This window comes from Nematolebias whitei, chromosome 22 (genome assembly GCF_014905685.2).
Source record: "Nematolebias whitei isolate Nwh7 chromosome 22, NemWhi1, whole genome shotgun sequence".
Taxonomy (NCBI): domain Eukaryota; kingdom Metazoa; phylum Chordata; class Actinopteri; order Cyprinodontiformes; family Rivulidae; genus Nematolebias; species Nematolebias whitei.
This window is the reverse complement of record NC_056519.1, coordinates 31,615,278-31,631,299: the sequence shown is the minus strand read 5'-3', so window position 1 is coordinate 31,631,299 and position 16,022 is coordinate 31,615,278. Positions and strand designations below refer to the sequence as shown.

At 39.6% G+C, this 16,022-nt stretch overlaps 1 protein-coding gene across 1 annotated transcript in view; it reads right to left on the bottom strand.

The window, feature by feature from the left end:
- Positions 1 to 2,142: 2,142 nt before the first annotated feature.
- LOC119428138 (protein O-mannosyl-transferase TMTC1-like) overlaps positions 2,143 to 16,022 on the bottom strand; it is a 94,748-nt gene continuing 80,868 nt past the window's right edge. Inside the window, 2 exon segments of the mRNA XM_037695775.1 lie at positions 2,143 to 2,434; positions 4,337 to 4,414. Coding sequence (XP_037551703.1) covers positions 2,309 to 2,434; positions 4,337 to 4,414 — 204 coding nt within the window. The 3' untranslated portion in view covers positions 2,143 to 2,308.

Genomic DNA, 16,022 nt, shown 5'->3' with positions numbered 1-16,022 from the left:
CAAAGCTAATTGAACAAATCATTCTAATGAGACTAATCAGAGCTTTATCACATTCAAACACTGATGGGACACACATCAGAGGCTATGAGGGGTTCAGTGTGTTGCCCAGGGACACTTCGGCATGTGCCTGCTGGTGGATTAGAACCCCCAACTCTTGTATTGAAGGACAACTGCTCTAACTACTCAGCCACAGCCGCCCATGTCTGCGCAAAGATCAATTTTTACGACCACGTACGCGTACTCGGTGTCGCACAATAAACTACCCGGTGACGGACTGTTTTGTATGCAACACCAAAGTGTTAAATTCCCCTTCTTCATCCCTGATCTGGTTTAATGTCTTTTTCTTTGTTTTTTTCCAAGAGGCAAGTGATCTCTTCCTCCTCCGTTGACACCATGACTGAAATGGTGAGAAATCAAGGAATTTGTCAAGAGAGAATTAAAATCAGTTCCAGTGTGGCTGCGGGAGGGTCTGATGTGTGGCTGCAGGGCCAGCACTCCCTGTTTTTTTAATTTATTAGAACTTTTTAGTAACAACATATAAACACAGAACACTGCTGCAGCTGAGGCTGCCAGCTCTCGTTTTTTTTTTGTTTTGTTTTTGCAACCTGTCAATCAATCCAGTAGTCGTGTCAGCAAATGACCAATCTGCGACCTCAATTTGTCCTGAAGGTAAACAACCCTTGCCTGCGTAGCTGGTCTGCAGCCGGTCAGGGTGAATGCTTGAGTATGAAGTCTCAATTCTCTGCGGACAGAGCGCACAGTTCACGTGGACTGAGGACCGCCTGAGTCTGTGGGAGCCTTTAGCCACCTCACAGGACAGAGGGATGTGTGAGGAACTCAGGTGACCTAACAGTCTTATTATTGTGTACAAGGCTGGAACGCTCAATCCACAATCAGAGCTGAAGAAGCCGATTAGACAAGTTAAAAGATCTTTAAAAATCAAACAAACCTGTCAAAGTGCCTTCTATTCAATCATTTACAAACTTTAGAACATCACACATTCAGATATATTTTTCAGAGCAGACCCACCATATTTCAACAAGACAAATCTAAACCACATGATGCATTTGTTACAACTTTTAATGGTGTTTGATCAGACTTTTAATAAGTTTGAAGGTTCTATTTAAAAAAGGACAATGTCATAACAAATCAAAATATTTTGGGATGTTATGGCCAGTTCTGGATTTGCAACCCGTGTCCCCAGGGTGCCCCCCACCTCTCGCACAGTTACTGCTGGATATGGGCACCAGTTACCCCCGATAATGGATGGATGGATCTTATGACTATCAATAGAGTTGTCTCTAAATTAACAACAGGTGGGCTGTTACATCAAAACAATTTGGTGGGAAAAGTGAAGCATCCACATCTGCCTTCACCCTAAATTGCCCCACTCTGGAACATTAACATTAACCCCCCCTCCCGGTGCCCTAGATGGCAGCTCTCTGCTCCACACATATGGGCTGTGGTAACATCAGGAAGGACATAAAGCAACTGCCAACTTGTCAGTCAAGTTTGCTTGTTGTGGCAACCCCTGAAGAGTAAAGAACAATGAAAAAATTAATTTCAGGTAAAGAGTTATTTTATTGACACAGTCAAAGTAAATCTTTGGAGGTTACTGAACAAATAAATGGTGCAGATGAAATTAGATTGCTTAATTTAAATAAATAAGAATTTATAATATAATTTGGTTGACAAGAAGCCAAATTAAATATTGTTTAGCAAGCTAGGATCAGATTTAGTTTCACAATCCACTGATCTACATTTAATTTGCTGTACAACAGCGTGCACGGACTCAGGAGGTTCAGAGCAGCAGGTTTTTGTTGTCTAGACAAGGTTTCACAGGCCGGCTCATTTGGAGAATCCTGCCACAGGACTCAAAGAACCAGGGGTTGTAAGTGCATTAAAAAAGGAAGGTAAAGCAGAAGACTGTAAGAATCTGTAATTAAATACAAGTAGAGAAAAGGCTTTTGATAAAAGTCAGAAATAACATGAAATAAACTGCAAAACAGACGTGGACAGTGAAGTAAAGATGATGCAGACAGAGTTTTAGTCATCTTTAGATTCGATTAGACACAACTTTATTGATCCCATAGGAAGATTCCTGTCTTTTTGTTGAGCATATCAGACCTTGGACTGCTGCCTAATTAGTGGTAGTATTCTGGACTGTAGTCTCTTTGACTCCCCACAGTCAAAAGAAAGTTGTATTTGGACAAAGGTTTGTTTGGTCCTAAAGCCTGGCCGCTGGTGTTTGGGCTTCCATGAGACAGACGTCAACACGTGCAGAATGTGTCAGGATCAGTAAATGTTGTTATGTTCCTCCTGCCAGTCTTTTCTCCAGACGTTGCAGCTTGGCTAAATTTTCCTTCAAAAGTTTGGAACCAGGACTTAGAAGCAGGGCCTGCTGGTAGTACATCCTGGCAGCTGCGTAGTCTCCCTTTGAAGACACACACAGGTATTACAAACAAACTGTGGACATTATACAAGTGTAAAACTTTAAACATTTCACCCTCTGACTAGATGCACCGATCCACTTTTTCTTTACTTCCGATCCGATCCCGATACCTAAATCTTGATATCGTCCAATACCATCCCAATATCATCATCATTGATTTTATATGAGGCTGTAATAATCTCCTCTCAAGTACAATTTGTACAAATATATGCATGCTTGTCCAAAAAGGCAACTTGAGGTACGTTTTATTAATGTTGGATAAAGTTAGAATTAAATGCTAACACAAAACATGTTCATTTTTATTCCTAGCTTTAAAGTTGATATTAAAGTGATTAATTTAAGTGATTGTTTATGCATGCATTAAACATGCATGTTTTTGGTCTGTGGGAGGAAACTGGAGTACCTGGAGAAAACCCACACAGCACAGACAGAACATGTAAACTCCACCCAGAAAGGCCCCCGGACGGGGATTTGAACCAGGGTAACCTGCTCGCTGAGAGGCAGCAGCTCTACCAACTGTGCCACCGTGCTGCCCTTATCTTATCTTATCTAGAGCGGCTGTGGCTGAGTGGTTAGAGCAGTCGTCCTCCAATGCAAGAGTTGGGGGTTCTAATCCACCAGCAGTCACATGTCGAAGTGTCCCTGGGCAAGACACTGAACCCTTCATAGCCTCTGATGTGTGTCCCATCAGTGTATGAATGTGATCTAAAGCTCTGATTAGTCTCTTTAGAATGATTTGTTCAATTAGCTTTGTAGAGATCTAGTATAGAGCTGTATGAATGGGTAAATGAGGCACAGATTGTTGTAAAGAGCTTTGAGTATTTTTCAACCTTTATTTAGACAGGTAAATCCCATTGAGCCTCGAGGACTCATTCAACAAAGAAAGATGACAACAATGGACAATTATAAAAAGTCATACTGCAGGGTTTTTTTTTTTTTTTTTTACAAATAGGATGGCTAAAAGAAAAATGTAACAAAAAAAACCAACATCTAGATTCTAAGGCGAATGTAGAAAACTAAAAACAGGAACATGTCTGCATCGGTCCCTGCCAGGAGTCCAACAGATTCTTAAAGCCACTTAGAGAGGTCAAAGGTCGAGAGCTTCAGATCTTTTTACAAGATATTCCAGGAAACAGGAGAGGAGTAGGAGAAGGTCCTTTTGTCTAGTTCAGTCCTCACTGAGGGAACACTGCAGGTAATGATGTCCTGAGAGCGCACGCTGTAGCTGCACTCACGCAGAGACATGTAGGAGGAGATGTATGAAGGCAGCAGACCAAGAAGTGATTTAAAGTAAGTATCTCGATAAAATAGAAAGGCGCTATGTAAGTACAGTCCATTTACCATTTATCTTATCTGGGAAATCTTATTTTGACAGGGTGAGTTCTGGTAACAGGCAGCACGGTGGTGCAACTGGTAGAGCTGCTGCCTCTCAGCGAGCAGGTTACCCTGGTTCAAATCCTGGTCCGGGGGCCTTTCTGGGTGGAGTTTACATGTTCTCTCTGTGCTGCGTGGGTTTTCTCCAGGTACTCCAGATTCCTCCCACAGACCAAAAACGTGCATGTTAGGCTGATTGGTAACTCTAAATTGTCCCTAGGTGAGAGAGAGAGAGAGAGTGAATGGTTGTTTGTCTCGTTTGTCTCCATGTGTCTCTTTGATGGACTGGAGACCTGTCCAGGGTGTACGCCGCCTCTCACACAGTGATGGCTGGACATGAACACCAGTGAACCCCGTGACCCAAAAAGGAAGAAGCGGGTAAAGATAATGGGTGGATGTTCATGTCATTAGTACTGTACTGTTTCTTTAAAATATAAACAGTATATCAGTGCATGTAAATGCAGCCATCCTTAGTATGAAGTATTACTGATTTAGGTGAATGGGGCCTACCTTGATGTGTTGAATTCCTCCCATATTCATCCAGGTCTGGGACTGGTCTGGTTTAAGTTTAACAGCCAGCTTGTAGCTCTAAAATCAAACAAGACAATAAACAGCATAGATCAATGTTGACAGCTCAGGTCTAAGAACGAGCATATCTCTCTTCACTGTTCCATTTAGAATTGATTTTAAAGTGTTTTAGTTGGCTCTAGATGGCTGTCCTGTAGGTCTGATTGTCCTCTAGATCCAGTGGTTACTTTGAGCCAGACACTTTGGAGTAAGCTGTTGGGAGAGAAGCAGTTTTGTTTGGTGTTTGTGCAAACTGATGAAGCCTTCTGGATAAAAGGCGAAACGTCTCAGCACAAAAAAAACAACAACAAAAAAACGCCCAGATGACCTGACTTAAAATTGTTGGTTCTTCAGATCAGTTACCGTATTTTGTGCCTCATGCACTGATCTGTTCATTTGTTCAGCAATAATTGAAAATGCATGGAGAATTTCTTATGATGCAGTTTTCAAGTTAAAAGCTATCGATGTGGCTGTCGAAGAAGGAAACAGCTGCCGAGAGCGAGACGGAGGTGGTGTGTGATGACGTTTATATGAGCCTCAAAGAGGCCTTTAGTTCACAGGAGGAACAACATAGCAATGAGTGACTTTTGGTCGACTACTGGAACTTTTTTTTTTTTTTGCTGTGTTAAAGTCATAAAAAAAAAAAAACAGCAGTTCCCTCTCCTCCTTCTGGGCCACGTTGGCTCCGCTGAGCAGAAGTCGTCAAAATTTATTTTCAAAGCAGTCAAGTCTGGTACATATTTCAAAAAATGTTTTAAAATTATTTCTGTTTGACATCTTTATGTGTACAGTAAATATGTTTTTAAATACTGGTATCTCATTTGAGCTCACATCCGAATATGGAGCAGAGACAATGAACGGGAGGTGCTCTTCCCCCTCCTCCTCCTCCTCATGTGGACTCCACTGAGCAGAAATCACGTCAAATTTATTTAGAAAGTACATTGTTTTTCATTCATTCACCCTTTATTTATATAGGTTAATCCCAATGAGCATCTGGGACTCATTTACAAGAGAGACCTGATTTTAACAAAGCATGATGACAACAGTAAACAATCATAAAAAGCATACAAATTGGAAAGAACAAATAAAAGAAAATGTTATTAAAAAACAACAAAAACAGCTAGATTTTAAAGTGATGTAGAAAACTAAAAACAGGAACATGTCTGCATTGGTTTTTGCCAGGAACTTATGCCTCGTTTCCATTAGTACCTGCAGTACCGGTACAGCATGACTCTACTCTACTTGGTACAGTACATGTTGTGTTTCCATTATGCTTTCAGTACCAGTTCCAGTGGGCGGGTTCAAATTGCGTCACACGCCTCTCACCAGCTGGTGGCGGTGAGACGCTGAAACTGTTTTCAGTACAGGGTCAGGATTTATTTAGAAGTTTCTAGTAAATTAAAAAGAATACAGATTATTAATATTATCAATTTCAAGGCTGCTGAACCACTTTGGCTGTGGTGTGGAGGAGTCGACGAGGGACAGGACGGCCACCAGAAACCATCTTAGCTCCAGTAAACTGGTTGGTCCACTTAAGGAGTTTACTGCTTGGTGGGGAAACAGTTTATTGGAACTCCTCTGACTGATGAATCACTCCGGATAGAGGGCGAAACGTTTATATAAAAAAAGAAACTGTCCAGATGACCCAACTGAGAATTATTGGATTTGGTACCTGGATGACTGAGTATGAACTTTGTTGCTCACACAGATTCAACACAAGACGATGGGTGTACACCTGATCTCTTCTGGAAATCACCAAAAGGTCAGTGAATTTTTTATATTCGACTCCCCTGAAACCCAATTAATTCTCGAGTTTCCCTGGCTCCAGAAACATAACCCAAGGATAAAATGGACTCAAAAAAATTGAGGGATGGAGCAACACCTGCCTTCAGAACTGTCTCTGGACAGCTGTATCTAGTCAGGTAAAAACCTGTGCACCTCTTGACGAAGTGAAAATTGCTGACATTCCCCACGAGTATCGTGACCTGGCCACAGTGTTTAGTAAACAAAGAGCCTTGTCCTTACCTCCTCACCGCCCATACGATTGTGTCATTGACCTCTTCCCAGGCTCAGCTTTACCATCTAGTCAATTGTACAATCTTTCTGGGCCAGAGAGGCCATGAAGAAATACAATGATGATTCCTTAGATTCTGGTATAATCCACCCCTCCACATCGCCTGTAGGGGCAGGATTCTTCTTTGTTTCTAAAAAGGCTAAAACCTTACAGCCTTGTTTCGATTATAGAGGACTTAATGCCATTACCATGAAAAATAAGTACCCACTACCCCTTATTGTCTCCATTCACGAACAGCTTCGCTCAGCCTCCATTTTTACTAAACTAGATTTGCGTAATGCATATCATTTGGTGAGAATTAAGGACGGCAACAAATGGAAGACTGCTTTTCGAACACCCCAGGGTCACTTTGAATACCTTTGCCATTTGGTTTAACTAATGCCACCGCAGTTTTTCAAGCCCTGGTGAACAACGTGTTCATAAATTATTTTGTTTTTGTTTACCTTGATGATATACTGATTCTCTCCCAGAATATGGAACAACATATTCATTAGGTCAGACTCATCCTCCAGAGACTCTACGAGAACTAGCTCTTTGTAAAACAGAAAAAATATGAGTTTCATGTCACCACCATTTCATTTTTGGGATTTATATTTGAAGAGGGTCAATATAGGACCGAGCCGGAAAAAACCAAGGCAGTGGTGGAGTGGCCCATCCCGGAGACTAGAAAACAGTTGCAGCAATTTTTGGAATTTGCTCATTTTTACAGGCGATTCATCAAGGACTACAGTAGGATCGCTGCCCCTCTCACACAGCTGATTTCCACCCTGCGGACATTTAAATGGACCCCGGACACGGCGTTTGGTAAGCTAAAGGCTTTATTTTCCTCTACGCTTATCCTTTGTCACCCCGATCCCAAGAGACAATTCATCCTCGAAGTCGATGCATCAGACACAGGGGTAGGGGCAGTACTGTCTCAGAGAGCCCCCTCTGACAACAAGATTCACCCTTGTGGTTTCTTTTCAAAATGACTTTCTCCTGCAAAGAAGAAATAGGATGTGGGTAACAGAGAATTACTTGCAGTCAAACTAGCTTTGGAAGAATGGAGACACTGGTTAGAGGACACTGACACACCTTTTCTCATATGGACAGACCAAAAGAATTTAACTTATCTCAGATGCCAAACGCTTAAACCACAGGCAAGTACTATGGTCCTTGTTCTTCACCCAGTTTAATTATGTTCTGACCTTTCGCCCAGGTTCCAAGAATGCTAAATCAGAGGCCCTGTCCCGCCAGTTCTCTCCCTCTGGTGCAACTGATGATGCAGAAAGCATCATTCCTCCCTCTTGTGTGGTGGGTGCTCTCACTTGGACTATTGAGAGAGAGAGATCGGTGAGGCACAAAGATCGGAACCCGATCCCGGCACAGGCCCTGTGGGAACCCATTTTGTACCATCCAACATCCGATCCCAAGTAATAACATGGTTATACACTAATTGGCCGAGGCTTGGCCGAGGTGGAGGAGTAGCTTCTATTTTTCAGTCAGGATTATTGATTAAAGCCAAACCAGTTATTAGTTATGATTCTTTTGAATCGCTGTCCCTCAGTCTTTCTCATCCAAAATGGAAATCAGAAAAGCCACTTTTACTAGTTGTTATATATCGTCCACCAGGCGCTTACTCTCAGTTTTTGTCTGAATTCTCAGAATTATTAACTGACTTACTATTAAATATTGATAAAATTATCATAATGGGTGATTTTAATATTCGTGTGTATGTTGAAAGTGATAGCTTAAGCATATCAGATCTATCAGCCTTTAATAATTTAATAGATTCATTTGGTTTTACCCAAAACGTTCGCACATCTACTCATTCTTATCATCACACTCTTGATTTAGTTCTGACCTATGGTGTAGAGATTAAGGACTTGGTAATAGTTCCTCAAAATCCTATTCTGTCCGACCATTTATTAATAACCTTTGAGTTTACATTAAATGACTACACAGTCACTGAGAGTAAATTTCATCTCAGCAGGTGCTTATCAGAAAATGCTGTAACCAAATTTAAACAATCTCTTCCATCAATGTTTCCTCTGTCTTGCAGAGTAATGCATCAGAGAACAGTGACTTAGATCATCTACAGGTCCTTCTCAAAAAATTAGCATATTGTGATAAAGGTCATTATTTTCCATAATGTAATGATAAAAATGAAACTTTCATATATTTCAGATTCATTGTACACCAACTGAAATATTTCAGGTCTTTAATTGTTTTAATACTGATGATTATGGCATACAGCTCATGAAAACCCAAAATGCCTGTCCCAAAAAATTAGCATATCATGAAAAGGTTCTCTAAACAAGCTATTAACCTAACCATCTGAATCAACGACGTAACTCTAAACACCTGCAAAAGATTCCTGAGGCTTTTAAAAACTCCCAGCCTTGTTCATTACTCAAAACCACAATCATGGGTAAGACTGCCGACTTGACTGCTGTCCAGAAGGCCATCACTGACACCCTCAAGCAAGAGGGTAAGACACAGAAAGAAATTGCTGAACGAATAGGCTGTTCCCAGAGTGCTGTATCAAGGCACCTCAGTGGGAAGTCTGTGGGAAGGGAAAAGTGTGGCAGAAAACGCTGCACAACGAGAAGAGGTGACCGGACCCTGAGGAGGATTGTGGAGAAGGGCCGATTCCAGACCTTTGGGGACCTGCGGAAGCAGTGGACTGAGTCTGGAGTAGAAACATCCAGAGCCACAGTGCACAGGCGTGTGCAGGAAATGGGCTACAGGTGCCGCATTCCCCAGGTCAAGCCACTTTTGAACCAGAAACAGCGGCAGAAGCATCTCGCCTGGGACTGCTGCTGAGTGGTCCAAAGTTATGTTCTCTGATTACAGTAAATTTTGCATTTGCTTTGGAAATCAAGGTCCCAGAGTCTGGAGGAAGAGAGGAGACACATAATTCACTTTGTTTGAGGTCCAGTGTCAAGTTTCCACAGTTACTGGGGTGTCATGTCATCTGCTGGTGTTGGTCCACTGTGTTTTATCAAGGGCAGGGTCAATGCAGCTAGCTGTCAGGAGATTTTGGAGCACTTCATGCTTCCATCTGCTGAAAAGCTTTATGGAGATGAAGATTTCATTTTCAGCACGACCTGGCACCTGCTCACAGTGCCAAAACCACTGGTAAATGGTTTACTGACCATGGTATTACTGTGCTCAATTGGCCTGCCAACTCTCCTGACCTGAACCCCATAGAGAACCTGTGGGATATTGTGAAGAGAAAGTTGAGAGACGCAAGACCCAACACTCTGGATGAGCTTAAGGCCGCTATCGAAGCATCCTGGGCCTCCATAACACCTCAGCAGTGCCACAGGCTGATTGCCTCCATGCCACGCCGCATTGAAGCAGTCATTCATGCAAAAGGATTCCCGACCAAGTATTGAGTGCATAACTGAACATGATTATTTGAAGGTTGGTGTTTTTTGTATTAAAAACACTTGTCTTTCATTGATGGGATGAAATATGCTAATTTTTTGGGACAGGCATTTTGGGTTTTCATGAGCTGTATGCCATAATCATCAGTATTAAAACAATTAAAGACCTGAAATATTTCAGTTGGTGTGCAATGAATCTGAAATATATGAAAGTTTCATTTTTATCATTACATTATGGAAAATAATGACCTTTATCACAATATGCTAATTTTTTGAGAAGGACCTGTAGTTGATCATCTTACAACTTCAATGCAAACTTCACTTGATAAAATTGTTCCACTGAAAAAGAAAGTAATCAATCAGAGGAATCTGGCTCCTTGGTTCAATTCTGAGTTACGTACTTTAAAGCAGGCATCTAGAAACCAGGAGAGAAAATGGCGCTCTACTAATGTTGAAGAATTTTATTTAACTTAGAAAGATAGTCTGCTAACATATAAAAAAGCTCTCCGTAAAGCTAGAACTTTATATTACTCATCTTTAATAGATGAGAATAAAAATAACCCTAGGTTTCTGTTTAGTACTATTGCTAGACTAATTAAAAGTCCCATTTCTGTTGAACCATGTATCCCTACAACTATAAGTAGTGATGACTTCATGAGATTCTTTATAAATAAAATTATTTCAATTAGAGAGAAAATTCAAACCATCCTTCCTTCTACTATCTCTAGTCCCCTGTCAAATGAGGCAACTTTAAAAATTTCACCAGAGCCTGATTTATGTTTGGACAGTTTTTGTCCTGTTGAGCTCTGAATTGTCAAAAATAATAACCTCATCCAAACCATCCACATGCCTGCTAGATCCCATCCCAACCAGACTGTTTAAAGAGGTATTTCCACTAATTAATGTCCACATATTGGATCTACTTAATTTGTCTTTAATGGATGGTTATGTACCACAGAGCTTTAAGGTTGCTGTAATTAAACCGTTACTTAAGAAGTCTGACCTTGATTCAGAAATTCTGGCCAACTATAGACCTATATCTAATCTAACTTTCATCTCAAAAATTCTAGAGAAAATAGTTGCAGGTCAGTTGTGTGAACATCTACAAAGAAATAATTTGTTTGAAGAGTTTCAGTCAGGGTTTAGAGCTCATCACAGCACAGAAACAGCACTAGTAAAAGTAACTAATTATATTCTCATGGCCTCAGAAAATGGACTTGTGTCTACACTGGTCCTGTTAGACCTCAGTGCTGCTTTTGATACAGTTGATCACAATATTTTACTACAGAGGCTTGAATATGATGTTGGAATTACAGGAACAGCTCTAAAATGGTTTAAATTATATCTATCTGATAGATTCCAGTTTGTAAATGTAAATAATGAATCTTCTTCATACAACAAAGTTAGTCATGGAGTTCCTCAGGGCTCAGTGCTTGGGCCAATACTCTTTACTTTATATATGCTTCCATTAGGTAAAGTTATTAAACAGCATGGGATATATTTTCATTGTTATGCTGATGACACACAATTATAATTGTCCATTAAACCCAATGAATCCAATCAGCTACTTACAAACCGGATTCCAAAAAAGTTGGGACACTAAACAAATTGGAATAAAAACTGAATGCAATGATGTGGAGATGGCAAATGTCAATATTTTATTCGTAATATAACAAAGAAGACAGATCAATAGTTTAATCTGAATAAATGTAACATTTAAAGGAAAAATATGTTGATTCAAAATTTCACAGTGTCAACAAATCCCCAAAAAGTTGGGACAAGTAGCAATAAGTGTCTGGAAAAAGGAAATTGAGCAAATAACGAACAGCTGGAAGACCAATTAACACTAATTAGATCAATTGACAACATGATTGGGTAAAAAAAGAGCTTCTCAGAGTGTCAGTGTCTCGCAGAAGCCAAGATGGTAAGAGGATCACCAATTCCACCATTGTTGCGCAGAAAGATAGTGCAGCAATACCAGAATGGTGTTACCCAGCGTAAAATAGCAAAGACTTTTAAGTTATCATCATCAACCGTGCATAACATCATCAAAAGATTCAGAGAATCTGGAACAATCGCTGTGCGTAAGGGTCAAGGCCGTAAAACTCTACTGGATGCTCGTGATCTCCGGGCCCTTAAATGTCACTGCACCTCAAACAGGAATGCCACTGTCAAGGAAATAACAGAATGGGCTCAGGAATACTTCCAGAAAGCATTGTCAGTGAACACAAACCACCGTGCCATCCGCCATTGCCAGCTGAAACTCTACAGTGCAAAGAAGAAGCCATTTCTAAGCAAGCTCCACAAGCTCAGACGTTTGCACAGGGACAGGGGTCATTTAAAATGGAGTGTGGCAAAATGGAAGACTGTTCTGTGGTCAGATGAGTCACGATTTGACACGATCTCTTTCAGGGAAGACCCTGCATTTTTCAACACGATAATGCCAGACCACATTCTGCAGCAATCACAACATCATGGCTACGTAGGAGAAGGATCCGGGTACTGAAATGGCCAGCCTGCAGTCCAGATCTTTCACCTATAGAGAACATTTGGCGCATCATAAAGAGGAAGGTGCGACACAGAAGGCCCAAGATGATTGAACAGTTAGAGGCCTGTATTAGACATGAATGGGAGAGCATTCCTATTTCTAAACTTGAGAAACTGGTCTCCTCTGTTCCCAGACGTCTGTTGAGTGTTGTAAGAAGAAGGGGGGATGCCACACAGTGGTAAAAATGGACTTGTCCCAACTTTTTTGGGATTTGTTGACGCCATGAAATTTGAAAACAACAGATTTTTCCCTTAAAATGATACATTCTCTGTTTAAACTTTTGATCTGTGATTTGTGTTCTATTCTGAATAAAATATTAGATGTTGGCACTTCCACATCATTGCTTTCAGTTTTTATTCACCATTTGTTTAGTGTCCCAACTTTTTTGGAATCTGGTTTGTAGACTACAAGCATGTCTTAAGGACATAAAAACCTGGATGACCCTTAATTTTCTCCTGTTGAACAGACAAGACTGAGGTTTTGGTTTTTAGACCTGAGCACCTTAGGAATGAATTTTTCAGTCTTTCTCCCTCCTTAGATGCATTAATCTGTCCTCCTGCTCTGTTAAAAATCTTGGTGTTATTTTTGATCAGGACATGTCTTTTATCCCCCACATTAAAAACTTTACTAGAACTGCCTTCTTCCCCCTGCGTAATATCACTAACATTAGAAACATCTTGTAGAGGGATATGGGGTTGGATATATATATTGTAAATTATCAGTTACGAGTTAAGCTCATAACGTATGCATTTATTATGCAAAAACCTCGTTTGTATGGGCACCACCTCTTTTCAGAGGAAAAATCAGTCTCTAACCCCCAAATAAAATGTAAACTGAAACGTGAATTCTTTTCTCGTGTTTAAAGGGCATTCAAAATCAGTTAAAACACACAGATATGTCAAAATAATCACAAATTTAGTGGATTTTATGTATTTATTACAAAAATAATCTGTGATATATCTGATGAAGATTATGCATAAAAATGAATACACAAATTAATAACAAAATAGCTTTGTATCAAAGGTCTACTTGATTTGCCATGAAACAAAAAGTGCTGCAAGCTGCATGGAGAGCAAAGACTGTACAAGTAAATGATCGAAGGATTTATTTTGATGAGGACTTTACAAACTCAGGGTTTAAGGAACGTGCAAAATACAAGGATGTGCGCAAAGTAAATGAACGAAAAATCAAGTCACTGATTTTATTTCCAGCTAGACTGAAAGTTTTTCGTGAGAACGGGAAAGTTAAGGTGTATAACGACCCTCAAGCTGCTGCAATTGGATTACGTGAGCTCGGAGTCAACATGGACATTCCAGAGAAGGAAATGGATCTAGAGTCAATACTGAAGAATGCAGGATGGGAGCTGGCCTGGACCCAAAGAAGGAGAGCCCCAGGTCATGAAATCAAGGATGGAGTTAAGGCCCTTGTCGAAAAACATAAGTGAATGAAGTTCCTTATGAATAAAGGAATGACGTTTCTTTTGAAAAAAGAAAAAGACAAATGGAGGAAATGCAACAAGCAAACCAATGCTGATAAGACACGGTGTTACAGAATTCAAAATACATGATTATGAAAACAACATTGATCCAGACAGTAATTTATTAGACAAAACTAACAATTGTAAATAAACAGATGAACAACTGAATCTTTCTGTGGGTTTTGATCATTTTTCACTTATTCATTTTAACTGCAGAAGTCTTCATGCTAATTTTGACAAGATTAGTGAATATCTGAAAACATTTAGAAATCACTATCAAGTCATAGCATTATATGAAATGTGGTTAAATGACACATCCATAGATTTTGATATGGAAGGGTATCATCTGTTTCATACAAACCGAGTGAAGAACAAAGATGGCGGTGTTGCATTGTATGTTCATAGTTCCTTGAGATGTGAAAAATTAGAATTCATGTCATTTGCCTTGGATGATGTGATGGAACGTGTTACTGTTGAAATTGAGATGGAGAAAACAAAGAACATTATTGTAGCTTGTAGATACAGAACTCCAGGCTCTAATTTAGAATATTTTAGAGAAAGAAGTGAAAATCTATTGGATGGATTAAATGACAGGAAAACCTGGTTAATATGTGGAGATTTCAATATCGATCTATTAAAACAAGGACAGCACAAAATGACCACAGATTTTGTTGAGGCAATGTCCAGTAGAAGTTTATTTCCAGTGATAACTCAACCAACCAGAATCACCAGCACTACTGCAACATTAACTGATCATTTTTTTACTAATGAAATTGGAAAGGCTATTTACAGTGGAGTCCTAATAAGTGACATAAGTGATCATTTACTTATGTTCATAGTTCACGACAGTAAAATTAAAAAACCTAATAAAGTTGATGACATAAGGCAGGTTAGAGTCAGATCTGATGAAACAATAAAAAAAATTCTGTAATGACCTGTTGAAGGAAAACTGGAGTGGGGTATATGTGAAGGATGTAAATGTGGCATATGAAACATTTCTGCAAGTCTATAAATCATTATATGACAAAAATTGCCCGATATTAGTGCGTCACAAAAATAAAAATGTCAGTGCAAAACCCTGGATGACCAAGGGATTGTTAAAATCTTGTAAGAAGAAAAATAAGTTCTATAGAGATTTTGTTAGATTTCCAACTAAACCTAAAGAATTGAAATACAAGGCATATAAAAACAAATTGACAACATTAATAAGACAAGCTAAGAAAGATTACTATAATTTAAAGTTGTGAGAGAGCAGTGGTGATATGAAAAGAACGTGGAAAATTTTGAATAGTATTGTAAGACCTAATTATAGTAAGGAAAAGCAAAACTAAGACATATGTTGATAGTGATGGAATTGATATGATGATTATTAAAAAAACTATTGCCTTTATTATTAAACCATTGACTTATATTTGTAATTTGTCAGTCCAGCGTGGCATATTTCCAGAAAAAATGAAATTAGCAAAAGTAATTCCAATATTTAAAAATGGTGATAGACATAGTTTTGATAATTATAGACCTATCTCAGTGCTCCCCATTTTCTAAAGTGCTTGACAAATGGTTTGTCCAGAAATTGGATGGTTATATTGAAAAGAATGGCTTGTTGAGTGAGAGTCAATATCAGAGTCAGAGTTTCTTTATTGTCATTCGCACCTCATGTGGTACATGTGGTGGAGTGAAATTATGTACACAGGGTCCCAGTTACATCCAACAATAAAATGTAAAATAAAAACAGTAATAACATCTAAGATATGAACTAAGAAAAACATCAACTAAATATACACTAAGCACTCATAACATAAAAACATTTAACATCAACACAAACATGAACATGATTCTGTGAGCAGATGTGCACGCATGAACACATCAACATTGAAACAGATCAGCAGCAACATGAAACAGATCAGCAGCAACATGAAACAGATCAGCAGCAACATGATATGGTTTTTCAGTGATTATTCTAGTTAGAGATTCATGAGTCTAACAGTCTCAGGGTAGAAGCTGTTCCTCAGTCTAGTGGTTCTACACTTAATGCTCCTTCACCTCCTTCCTGAGGGGAGTGGGGCAAAAAGTGTGTGTGCTGGGTGAGTGGGGTCCTTCATGATGCAGGTGGCCCTCTTCCTGCATCTGGAGGTGTAGATGTCTGTGATGGTGGGGAG